General features: G+C 62.2%; 1 protein-coding gene across 1 annotated transcript in view; it reads left to right on the plus strand.

Annotated features, from left to right (window-relative positions):
- DPEP1 (dipeptidase 1) overlaps positions 1-12,412 on the plus strand; it is a 17,760-nt gene extending 5,348 nt beyond the window's left edge. The window contains exons 2-10 of the mRNA XM_032764205.2: positions 2,295-2,427; positions 3,201-3,333; positions 5,962-6,112; positions 6,399-6,468; positions 8,229-8,405; positions 9,447-9,534; positions 9,620-9,695; positions 11,109-11,244; positions 11,841-12,412. Of these exons, the coding sequence (XP_032620096.1) occupies positions 2,295-2,427; positions 3,201-3,333; positions 5,962-6,112; positions 6,399-6,468; positions 8,229-8,405; positions 9,447-9,534; positions 9,620-9,695; positions 11,109-11,244; positions 11,841-12,011 (1,135 nt within the window). The 3' untranslated portion in view covers positions 12,012-12,412. The remainder of the gene's footprint in view (positions 1-2,294; positions 2,428-3,200; positions 3,334-5,961; positions 6,113-6,398; positions 6,469-8,228; positions 8,406-9,446; positions 9,535-9,619; positions 9,696-11,108; positions 11,245-11,840) is intronic.
- Positions 12,413-12,482: the final 70 nt, after the last annotated feature.

Genomic DNA, 12,482 nt, shown 5'->3' on the forward strand with positions numbered 1-12,482 from the left:
GACTTTTAGCAGCCTATTAAAATCTCCTGGATTGCTTTCAGTAGTCACCAGAAGATCGATGCCAATTCCAGTAGACTCTCAGCCAATCTGGGAGGGTTGGCAACCCTATGCACAGGAGGCACCACTACCTGGACACAACCCCCAGGAGAACTCCTGAAGGAGGACAGCATCCAAGCCTCTGTACTGCATGGGGAGGAATTCAGGCCCACCTACACTAACTGGATAAAACCCTATGGATGCTCCATTGATATCACCAGCAAAACTCCCCTGGACTTCACTGGGGCAGGATTTCACCTCTCATCTGCAGTTCTGCAAACAACCAGAAACAAAGGGTGCAGAGCAGAACTGGGCTGATCCCCACCCGCTCCTAAGCAGCACCCAGACAGGAGCATTCACCTCCTGGGACTGCCTGCCCCACCAGCAAACACACTCAGGCCCTTGTGCAGCAAAGCGCCAGAGCAAACACGGTGCACTCCTCCGTCATGGCTCCCAAGGACCGGCAGGGGCAGGGCACAACCAAAGGGGAAAGCACCTGAGCTGCCAGTATGAGAGTCACAGGCAGAACTGAGATGGGAACAGTGGGGGTGCCCGTTCCCCTCGGGCTATGCAGAAGCCAGCTGACACCCGGGCATCGCTAGTGCCACAGTGCAGAGAGGGGCCTGTCTCCGCCGCACAGAGATGGGAGGAGAGCGCGCAGGCAGGCGGGCATGTGCCAAGCCGTCTCTTGCTTCGAAACTCATGTAACAGCAACAAAACCGGGCATCGGGTGGGCAGCAGCAGCAATGGTGCTAGCCCAGAGGAGTTGGTTATGGTTGTGGCCCCTGTTCCAAATGCTGGCTGCAGCCAGCTGTGGTGGGAGTGGCTGAAAACACAGAGCTGGGGCGATGCTCAGCAGAGAAGAGGGCCAAGGTGCAGGGGAAAGGGTGGGTATCAGGTGCCCCCCCAGGCCGATACAGCTCTCCAGCCTGCGTGTGTAGGAACTAAATCTCATCAGGCCTCGTTGTCACGGAGTCCCCGGGCGATGCTCTGGAACTGCTCCCCACTAAGCCAGGCAGGACTTTGGGGAGCCTCCTCTCCCTTGGAGCAGACTTGTTCAGGGCAAGAAGCTCACACGTCTTCACCTCCTGGGTCTCTCCTTGGAGCATTCAGCATCCTCTGCCCCTCCGTGTGCTTCCCACAGCGAGCCCACCCAGGCGGGGTCCTGGGGAAGCCACAGGGTTCTGCACCCCCACTTTGCAGTCAGACGTGACTCTCAGCCAGCAAAACAGAGGTTTATTCGATGACAGGAACAGGGTCTAAAACAGAGCTTGTAGATACAGCGAACCAGACCCCTCGGCCGGGTCCATTCTGGGGGGCAGTGAGCCAGACCCCTAGGTCTGCACTTCACTCCTCGTCCCCAGCAAGCTCCAGACTCATCTCCCCCTCCAGCCCCTCCTCTCTGCTCAGCTCCTTTCCCGGGCCAGGAGGTCACCTGATCCCTTTGTCTCCAACACCTTCAGTTGGCACCTTTGCAGAGGAGGGGCCCAGGCCATCAGTTGCTAGGAGACAGAGTGCCAGGCATTTAGGTGCACTGGCCCTTTGCTCTGCAGCAATCACACACCCTTATCCCACCACCTAGATACTTAAGAACTGCCTAGGGGACACTGAGGCACCAACACAGTGTTCAGAGCAAACATTAAGAACAGTCCCAGTTCGTCACACTCGTCTACAAACGGCTCGCTGTGGGAAGCCCACGGAGGGGCTGAGGATGCTGAATGCTCCAAGGAGAGACCCAGGAGAGGAAGACGTGTGAGCTTCTTGCCCTGAACAAGTCTGCTCCAAGGGAGAGGAGGCTTTGTGGGGAGCAATTCCAGAGCTTTGCCCGGTGACTCCGTGACACAAGGCCCGGGCTCTGTTGGTGTTACCCGTGGATGCAGCTACTCTGGGATAAATGTGCTTGGAGGAGTGTGGTTAGGCCTGTCCCAGGAGCAGAATAAAGCTCCGTTACCCTGCGTCCATGCCGGGGTGACCCGGTGTAACTGTTGGGACCTGGCCTCCCTGCAAACATGGGGCACAGCCCAGCCCTAGTATCTGTCCCGCAAGGAGCTGCCCCTCACACCAGAGCACCCTTTTGGGTAGTGCTAGGCGCCAGCCTTGCCTGGTGACAGTCCATGCCCAGGCTTCCCTGGGCTGAGGGCTCATGCCAGCCACTCAGATCCCCTGCCCCAAGGGGTCAGGCAGGGTGGGTGGGGCTCCCCCCCATGTGGGGGTGCCGGAGCTCCCAGGCTCCCTCACTTTCATCTCTTTCTTTCCAGACACAATGACCTCCCCTGGCAGCTGCTGAACTTGTTTAACAACAGGCTAAGCGTGGCACCGGCAAACCTCACCCTGCTGAACAACACCCACACCAACATCCCCAAGCTGCGGAGTGGGCACGTGGGGGGGCAGGTAGGCTGCACATCCCACGGGCACGGCCCACAGAGCCACAGCCACTCTCGCAGCAAGGCCCCCGCACCCCACCCCCAACCGGCAGCGCTCATACCCCCGTGGAGGCAGCCGCGCAGGGGAACACAACCCTGACTCCAGGAGCATGGACTAGGCAGGGCTTTCCGGCACAATTCAGCCGAGGAGTCTTTATGAGTCTGACTCAGCCCGGTGCGGCAGGAGAGCTCCCTGGAAAGCCCCAGTGGCAGGACAGCCGGCCCTCTCTCGGCTGAGCAATCGCTGGAGGTTTCCTGGGGCCAGAGGAAGCCAGCCCCTGTCACCCACCTACCTCCTGCGCTTCCCCAGCACAGCTGCTTTCACTTCCACCGTGCTCAGGCTCCGGCTCCCTGATGCCTGGGGATCCAGCCCAGCCCCCAGGCAAAGCAGGGCCTCCCTCGCCACCTTCACAGCAGTTCCCAGAGGCTCTGAGCCCAGGGATGGAGCCAGGAGCTACTGGCGCTCCATGGCCATCAGCAGCTGCCTGACCTCTCTGGGTCTGTGCCCACCCATGGTGAGACCCCTGCGGCAGCAGCTGGCGGCTTGTGCATGTCGCCCACCCACCCACCCAGTCCCAGATACCGAGCGAGCCCCACAGCTGGCTCTGGGATGGGTGTGGGCTGAAGGGGGCAATGAATGAAGCAAAGCAGCCGCCTGAGCAGCTGAAGCTACCCTGCCCCACGACACTGCCCTGCTCGGAGGGCCAGGCCCCTTAATGCCGCCCTTGTCTCCCTGCTCAGTTCTGGGCGGCTTACGTGCCCTGCGATACCCAGAACAAAGACGCGGTGAAGCGAACACTGGAGCAGATTGACGTCATTCACCGCATGTGCGACAAGTACCCCGAGACCTTTGTGTGTGTCACCGACAGCACAGGTGAGCAATGGGGCGCAGCCCCTGCCCAGCTCCTAGGAGGACGGGGAGTGCAGGACCGGAGCAAGGACAGCCAGTGCTGTGTCCCAGCCCCGAATGAGCTGGGTGAGGGGGACCTCCCTGCCCACCAGCCGCTGCCATTCTGCACCCAGCACCCTGTCAGGGCATGGTCCTTGCCAGCCCCTTGTATAGGGGAGTGTAGGGGGTTCGGCCGGGGCTCGTGCCCCCTCTGGGGCGGCGGGGAACCAGACCACCTCACTCCTTCTGTCAGGTGCGTCCAGGAACTAGCCTGGCTGAGTGGCAAACAGCTAATATTAGCCGGTCCCGGCCCTGGGTCAGGGCGGGCAACATGCAGTCCATAGCACAGACCCTCGGGCAGGGCTGAGCAAACAGCTGAACAGGAAACCCCAGGCTCCTGGCTCCGAGCGACCTGGGAGGGAGGGTGATGGGCACCCGCTAGGTGGGTGGCAGGGGGGACGCAGGCCCACCCATTCCGCTGCGTCCCAGCCCGGGGCATTAGCAGGGGCAGAGGACCCGCTGGTGCGTCAGTGGGATCCTGACCGCAACACGCTGACATTGGCTGTGGCAGTGCTGCAGCCAGACTAGGGTCGGCTGCCCTCAGGCTACTTCCTACCTCCCCCTCTAGAGGTACCTGGGTCTGGATGGCATCCTCCGCGGGGTCACACACCATGGGTTCCTCGGGGTAACCGGCGAGCGGCAGGCTTGGCAGCGTCTCTGGGCTCGGGCTAGCATCAGGCATTGGCTGGTCTGGCCAGTCCTCGGGTCAGCTGCCAATTGCTGTGGTCTCCCAACTGGGAGCTACACCACAGGCACCTGGCCTCTCCGGTGGCTGTGTTCCAAGTGAGCTCTGGATTCGGGCTTTTATACTTCTGTGATGAAGTGGGAATGTTCATAATGTTTTCTCAGAATATTGTGCGGGTGCCTCAGTTTCCCCATGCTGTTCTTACGTATCTAGGTGGTGGGAGAAGGGGGTGTGACAGCTGCAGATCCCTAGAGGGCAGATGTGATGCTGTCTGGGCAGAAAATGGCCGACACTCTGTCTCCTGGCAACTAATGACCGGGGTCCCTCCTCTACAAAGGTGCCAACTGAAGGTATTGGAGAACAAGGAGATAAGGTGACCTCCTGGCCTGGGAAAGGGACACAGGCCAGAGGAGGAGGGGCTGGAGCGGGAGTCAGTTTGGAGCTGGCTGGGGACGAGGAGTGAAGTGTAGACGTGGGTGTCTGGCTCACTACCCCCCAGGATGGACCCGGCTGAGGGGTCCCATTCTCTGTCATCTAATAAACCTCTGTTTTACTAGCTGGCTGAGAGTCACGTCTGACTGCGAAGTGGGGGTGCAGGACCCTCTGGCTTCCCCAGGACCCCGCCTGGGTGGGCTCGCTGTGGGAAGCACACGGAGGGGCAGAGGATGCTGAATGCTCCAAGGTCAGACCCAGGTAGGTGGAAGCCGTGTGATCTTCTCGCCCTGAAGACAGTCTGCTCACAGAGAGGAGACTACCCCAGAGTCCTGCCTGGCTTCGTAGGGAGCAGTTCCTGAGCATCACGCAGGGACTCCGTGACGATTTCCTGTTCTGTGCCTTGACCTCTGAGGGGCGGGCACAGGGTTCGCTGGCTCGGCCCACTTTGGTGTCCAGAGAGGCTCATCCCTCTCCGGGGTGGCAGGGAACCAGACCGCCTCGCTACAGGGAGGTAGTTCCCTGGTACCCTGCCATGTGTGTGTCTGGGGTGACCGTCTCTCTCGGTAGACGTGCCTGCCCCGTGCAAAGCCCACTGAGGTTTCCAGCAATCGGTAGCAGGGAGCTCAGGTTGTCAGGAGCCAGCCCCTCTGAGGTCTCCTACAAGGGTTGTCACGGAGTCCCCGGGCGATGCCCTTGAACTGCTCCCCACAAAGCCAGTCAGGACTTTGGGGAGCCTCTCTCCCTTAGAGCAGACTGTCTTCAGGGTAAGAAGCTCACACAGCTTCACGTCCTGAGTCTGACCTTGGAGCATTCAGCATATGCCCCTCCATGCGCTTCCCACAGTAAGTCCGCCCAGGTGGGGTCCTGGGGAAGTCAGAGGGTCCTGCACGTACCCCCACTTCGCTTCGCAGTCAGACGTGACTCAGCCAGCCAGTAAAACAGAGATTTATTAGATGACAAGAATACGGTCTAAAACAGAGCTTGTAGGTACAGAGAATCAGAACCCTCAGCTGGATCCATTCTGGGGCCCAGCAAGTCAGACAACCCTCACTTCTCGTCCTCAGACAGCTCCCAAATGAAGACCCCTCCAGCCCCTCCTTTCTGGCCTTTGTCTCTACCCCGGGCCAGGAGGTCACCTGATCTCTTTGTTCTCCCACACCTTTAGCATCCCCTTGCAGGGGGGAAGGGCCCCGGCCATTAGTTGCCAGGAGACAGAGTGTCGGCCAGAACTGAGGCCCCCACACAGCATTCAGAGGAAACATTAAGAACAGCCCCACTTCGTCACAAGGGTAGCTGGGGCCTGCCAGGCAGAAGGGGACCTCAGCAGGTCTGGGGCAACCCCCCTAGTGGGCGACCTGGCACCCATTAGCCTGCATGGCTGGCTGGGATTCCCCCTGCCCCTGACTCAAGGCTGGGAAATGCTGCTCTTGCAGGCATAGAAGACACCTTCCGAGAAAAGAAGGTTCTCAGCTTGATTGGCGTGGAGGGCGGCCATTCCATGGACAGCAGCCTGGGCACCCTGCGGATGTTCTACCGGCTGGGGGTGCGCTACATGACCCTAAGCCACAGCTGCAACACCCCCTGGTAAGGACCCCAGCGCAGGGGAACAGGGCAGCTTGCTGGGCCCAGTGGGGTCGGGATGCAGGGGGCAGAAGAATGGGGACTGGTGGGTTTGGAACGACCTACAGGGACCCAGGGACTCCCCAGGTGAGTGAGTCCCAGTTCATGTCCCGGTGCCCAGAGGGGGGCCAATGCCTCTTCCTGCCCCGGTGCTAGCACTTGGGGGTGGGCAGCAGCCTAGGGCCAATAAGTAGCTCAGGCCGCGTGGGCTCACCAGGAGCTAGCCTGATGTGTGCACTCTGGTTCCCAGGGTGGACAACTGGCTGGTGGACACGGACCAGGAACAGCCTGTCCACAACGGCCTGTCACAATTCGGGAAGGTGAGTGGGAATGGCCCCTACCTGAGGGGCTGGAGGCCGACCTCCCCATGCTCACACATGGGGCAGGGAGCTCTCAGCTGGAGGCCCTTGTGGGGATGGGGAGGGGATAGAGTCCCCCCCCCCAACTTCTCCAGCCAGGGACCAGCCGTTCTGGAAGGGGCGCTGCTGGCACCTCGGGGGCTGCTCCTGCCACGTACCAGAGCACGGCCCGCCAGACGTGTTGCTGCAGGGGCTGTTCCAGCCCGGCTCCCACCACGGCAGCTGCCAATCCCTGGCCACGTTTCCAAAGCCACTGCAGTGTTTTCAGGCCAGCAGCAGCCTGGCAGTGCAAACTCCTGACCCCGCTACACGGCCTCTCTGGGATGCCTGGTGCCCCACTGTCATCCCCCTACCCCAGGACCCCGCTTAGCTAATGCTCAGGTGCGGCCCCTGTGATTTGCCAAGGGCAGAGAAACCTGGCTGCTGCTCACCTCCAGTGCCTGACGGTTTCTGTGCCCCTGCCCAGCTCTCGGCTGGCACTGGGGGGTGAAGTTCAGATCCTGTGGGCTGACTCCCCCCATGTTACCCCAGGGGCCCCGGAGCCCTGCCGTCTGCCCCACTGCACTGTCCCATTCCTAAAGCACCATATGGCTCTGCCCATAGAATCCTTAACCCAGGCCATGTCTGTCACCCCCAACCCTGATCACCCCGATTTACCCACATACAGGTGTCACGGAGTACCTGGGCGATGCTCTGGAACTGCTCCCCACAAAGCCAAGCAGGACTTTGGGGAGTCTCCTCTCCCTTGGAGCAGACTTGTTCAGGGCAAGAAGCTCACACGGCTTCACCTCCTGGGTCTCTCCTTGGAGCATTCAGCATCCTCCGCTCCTCCATGCGCTTCCCACAGCGAGCCCGCCCCAGCGGGGTCCTGGGGGAGCCACAGGGTCCTGCACCCCCACTTTGCAGTCAGACGTGACTCTCAGCCAGCCAGTAAAACAGAGGTTTAGACACGGTCTAAAACAGAGCTTGTAGCTACAGCAAACCAGATCCCTCGGCCGGGTCCATTCGGGGGGCAGTGAGCCAGACCCCCACGTCTGCACTTCACTCCTCGTCCCCAGCCAGCTCCAGACTAACCACCCTCCTCCAGCCCCTCCTCTCTGCTCAGCCCCTTTCCCAGGCCAGGAGGTCACCTGATCCCTTTGTCTCCAACACCTTCAGCTGGCACCTTTGCAGAGGAGGGGCCCAGGCCATCAGTTGCTAGGAGACAGAGTGCCAGGCATTTAGGTGCACTGGCCCCTTCTTCTGCAGTAATCACACACCCTTATCCCACCACCTAGATACTTAAGAACTGCCTAGGGGACACTGAGGCACCAACACAGTATTCAGAGCAAACATTAAGAACATTCCCAGTTTGCCACAGCAGGGCACTGCCAGCCGGGGCAGCTCAAGCGTGAGCTGGTCGAAGTTGACACATAGGTGAACGCTCCTGTCCCTGCCCTGTCTTACCCCCGTCCCCGTTCGATGCGCTGCCTCCCCGGCCTCTCAGTGGGCGGGTCCCCTGGCTCAGACCCCCCGCACTGCGCCCAGGGGGAGGGGACGAGGTCCCATTCACTCAGGGAGGTGGGGTGAGGCTAAGTGGGAGAGGAGGGGTGCCCAGGAGAACATGCAGGTCCCACTGCTCAGACTCTGCAGGGCCCTGGGGCCAGCTTGTAGCTGATGTGGCCTGTGCCTAGCAGGAGGGGCTCGCACGCTCAGTACCCGTCTCTCATCCGCTCCCCTAGCGCGTGGTCCAGGAAATGAACCGCCTGGGCATGCTGGTCGACCTTGCCCACGTGTCTGTGCAGACAATGGAGGACGCCCTGGAGGTTTCCAAAGCTCCGGTTATATTCAGCCACTCATCAGCCTATGAGCTCTGCAGAAGCAGGCGCAACGTGCCCGACGACATCCTCCGCAGGGTGGTAAGATGGTCTGGACATGCAGAGTGATAAGATGGTCTGGACATGCAGAGTGATGAGCGTTTCCTCCAGCACACGAGACCTGGGCAGACAGCTCCGACTCAGGCAGAGAGGGACCAGCTCTTGGGCAGGAGCAGCTCCTGCAGAGACAGCCGCTAGGCAAAACCAGCACGAGCCACTGGTGCTCTCCCCCAAGCAGGAGTCAGGAGGGATGTGGTATAGCAGGCCCTGCTGGGAGCCCAGGCACGAGGGACTGGGGGCAGGAACCCAGGTGCTAGAGGCCAGGGGCGAGATCCCGGGCTTGAGGGGCCAGGGGCAGAATCCCATGGTGGGATCCTGGGCATGAGGGGGCAGGATCCTGGGTGCAAGGGGCCAGGGGGCATCCCTGCCATGAGGGGTGGGAACCTGGGCTCAAGGGGATGGGGGCAGGATCCCAGGCACGAGGGGCCACGGGTGGGAACCCGGCCAGTGGTAACATCAGGCTGGGAGTGAGAACCTAAGTGTCTGAGCTGGAGGCGCTGACGGTGCCTCATGCAGCCTGCCGGGTGGATCACTGCAGGAAGGGTCCAGGGCTCTGAATGGGAAGTAGCATCCTGGAGAGCACAGCGAGCAGCACCACCGCCGGCTCCTCCTGCACTGGGGCAGGCGTGGGATCCCTGCCCCGGCAGCAGCAGCCAAGACACTGGGCTGCCTGGCCCAGAAAGCCCTCGCCTGCTGCAGCCTTTAGGAACCCGTGTGCACGGGCGGTGGGTACCATGGGCCAGGGGCAGCTAAGCCTCCCCTAACCCAGGCCAGGGCCCCGCCCTCGCTCCCTTTCTCCATAGGCTGGTCCGAGGGTCAAGGCAGCTGCTTGGGCTGGCTGGTGGCCCAGTGCTTGGGGGTCAGGCCAGCCAGTGCAGCCAGGGGCGGGCCAGTGGGCAGCTTGGGGCTCCTCCGGTCATGGGCAGTCTCAGGGCTCCAGCAGGTGGGGGGTGCGGCTGGGTGTCTAGCCTCCCCAAAAAGGGAGTTCACTCGCTGCCCATGCCCGCATGTCTCTGCCTGCAGAACCAGACAGGCGGCCTGGTGATGGTGAACTTCTACAACTTGTACGTGTCCTGCAACATGGAGGCTGCCAACCTGTCCCAGGTCGCGGGTGAGTCTGGCGCCAGCCCTGAGGGACGTGGGGGGGACCCACACACTGGGCCTTGCCCGCTCACCTCTGGCACGTCCCCCCACAGATCACCTGGATCACGTCAAGAAGGTGGCTGGCTCCGCGGCGGTTGGCTTTGGTGGGGACTACGATGGCGTGCCCACGTAAGGAATGACCCATGGAGGGGAGATGGGGAGAGCTTCCTAACCCCACAGAACAGCCAGCCCCCCACAGCACTGGCAGGGCTATCTCTGAGCCACACCCAGCCATGGAGGCTGGGGCCCACAGCACCCCAGAGCAGGCTGACCTGGGGCTTGCCCTCCTGCAAGTCCCTCCCCTGAGCTTGCCCCAGAGCCTCGGCGTCTCACTCCACCCACTGGTCTCCAGGGAGATGCTGGCGAGGCCTCGAGGGGCTGCAGGTTGCTTTGCTGCCCAGAAACGGGTCATGGCTAGTCACTGAGCCTAGATGAGAAACGTTCCCCCTGCACCAGGCCCCTGCCAGGCCCCCCCCAGCTGTGGAACCAAGGCCTGAGGCAGCTCCTGGTACCAAGGCTCTACAGGAAACAACAGGCTGCAGCTCCCCCCGGCCACCTTAGCCCCTCGGCTCAGGGGCCCTGCGCAAAGGTGTCCCGAGTGAGTCTCTCCCTTGAGGGGCAGTGCACGCAGACGGGAGGCCCTGTGTGAGCCAGCTCCCAAGGACACTTATCTGGGCAGCACCTCCTGGATGCCATAGTGCCATGGGCTGGGTGCCTGTTCGCAGGCCTCGCCGCCTCTTCCAGCTGTGGGGCCCATCTGCTTGGGGGCTGGGTGAGGGGGCTCCCCAAGGCATGAGTCCCACGCCTGGTCTAGCAATAAGGCACATTGCCAGTGAGGGGCTCTGGGGGCCGCACACTTCATAGCTCCTGTGGGCTGAGCTCGTGGTACATCCCAGGGGCTCCTGGCGTCCCCCCACCAGCTCCCTGTGGGCCCCATCCCTCTATAGTGCCCAGCCCCTCTAGGGCATGGATTCCCTGCAGCTTCCCCGCAGACCAGGGTTCTGTGCAACCCCCATTCCCCTCCCTCCCCATACTGGGGCCCCCCCAATGCCAGGGGCTGGGTGCACCCCCAGTTTCCTCTCCCCCCTCTCTTTTTTCTCTGGGGAAATAAGCCATCCAGGCTGATACCAGTGACATACTCTTGGCCGGACACGCAGAGCTGAGCTGGGAGAAGCGTTAGCCGGGAAAGCACTAGTGGGGGCTATGAACCAGGCGGGGCTGTGCTACAGCATTGGCAGGACTTCCTGCATCCCCGTTGCCCCTTTTGGCTTTCTGATGTCCCCCAGAATCAACAGGGATCTGCCTCCTGCTGCCTGGGCCCTTGCCTGGAATGCTGGAAGCCATCCCCTGAGCCAGCCTGGCTCACACGCTAACCCTGAGTGCAAAACCTTTGCAAGTTGGGCCAGCTGAGCGTGGGAACCATGTCGGCAGGGGAGTCCTGTGGCCTGAGCGACGCAAGGGTCAGGCTGGTCACCGAGCTTTCGGCCAGCCTGGTAAACTCCAGACCAAGCCGTGAGCTCAGTGCTTTCCGGCATCCTGCAGGGTTCCCCAGGGGCTCGAGGATGTTTCCAAATACCCAGACTTAATAGCTGAGTTACTGAAGAGGAACTGGACGGAAACCGAAGTGAAAGCTGCCCTTGCCATGAACCTGCTGAGAGTCTTCAGGAAGGTGGAGGAGGTGAGTGAGAAGAGATGGGAGAATCGCTGCACGGAGCACTGGGCTCCCCCACACCCCACCTTACTGCAGGGCCAGATGCCTGCCTGGGCCACTGCGTGACGGGGGCACATCTCTATGAACCACACTGCAGCCTGGCCCTAACCCAGCAGTGCTGCCATGGGGCCTGTGCCCCCAACCTGCACCTGCCATCCTGATCCTGCCCCACAGCTCTGTCCCCATCCCACGGCCCCGGCCCCGAGCCCCGCTCCACTGCACGGCCTCAACCCCGGCCTCGAGCCCTGCTCCGCAGCACGGCCCCAGCCCCCCGCTCTGAGCCCCAGCCCCGAGGCCCGCTCTGCGGCATGACCCCAGCCCCAGCCCCCGACTCCGCGCTCAGCCCCAGCCCCCGGCTCCAAACCCCGCTCTGCAGCACACCCCCCGGCTCCGAGCCCAGCTCTGTGGCACAGACCCGGCCCCAGTCCCCGGGTCCGAGCCCAGCTCCGTGGCACAGAGCTGGCACTGGCCCCTGGCTCCGTGGCCTCTCTCTGCAGCACAGAGCAGGCCGTGGCTCCCCTCTGCAGCACACTGTGAAAGGCTGACTTTCCTTTCCCCGTTAGGTGAGGGACAGTCTGTCCCAGGAGCCACCTGACGATGAGCCGATTGCGTACGAGGAACTGGGAGGGCAGTGCAGAACCAGCTATGGGTACCCCGCCCGTGACAGCGGCAGCCCCCCCAGCATGCTGCCAGCCGCTCTCATCGTCCCCCTCCTTTACTCCCTCCCCCTGTAGAGCTCTGGAAACAGAGCCCCCCACTTGCCCAGACCCCACCGTCTCACTTCTGAGCCAGCCTGCGGGGGGGCAGGGGGGAGTGCCAGGGACTCCCCACAGCTCTGGGGCTGGCCCTGAAGGGGAGCCCAGCAGAGCACTGCTGCCCCGCCGTCTCCCAGTCTCACTGGGCCCACAAGGGGTGAGGTTCAGTCATCCTGCCATGGTCGAAGCCGGGTTAAGTGGCCACGCCCCAGCCTAGGCCCCACTGTTCACCTCTGGCCAGTGGGCAACCTGGGCCTCCATGCGGCTTTTCCTGGGGGTTGAACCCACTCAGCTGAGCTAACACAACTTAACCCTGTTCCCCACCCCCATCTGTCTGCACCCAGCTGGCGCCTGCCATCCTGAATTAAAGCTGAGGCTCTGCTCCGCTCCCTGCTGTCTGTCTAGTCTATGACCTACGACCAGCCACACCTTCCCAGAGCCAGCCCCCAA

This window comes from Chelonoidis abingdonii, chromosome 19, assembly GCF_003597395.2.
Source record: "Chelonoidis abingdonii isolate Lonesome George chromosome 19, CheloAbing_2.0, whole genome shotgun sequence".
Lineage (NCBI taxonomy): Eukaryota > Metazoa > Chordata > Testudines > Testudinidae > Chelonoidis > Chelonoidis abingdonii.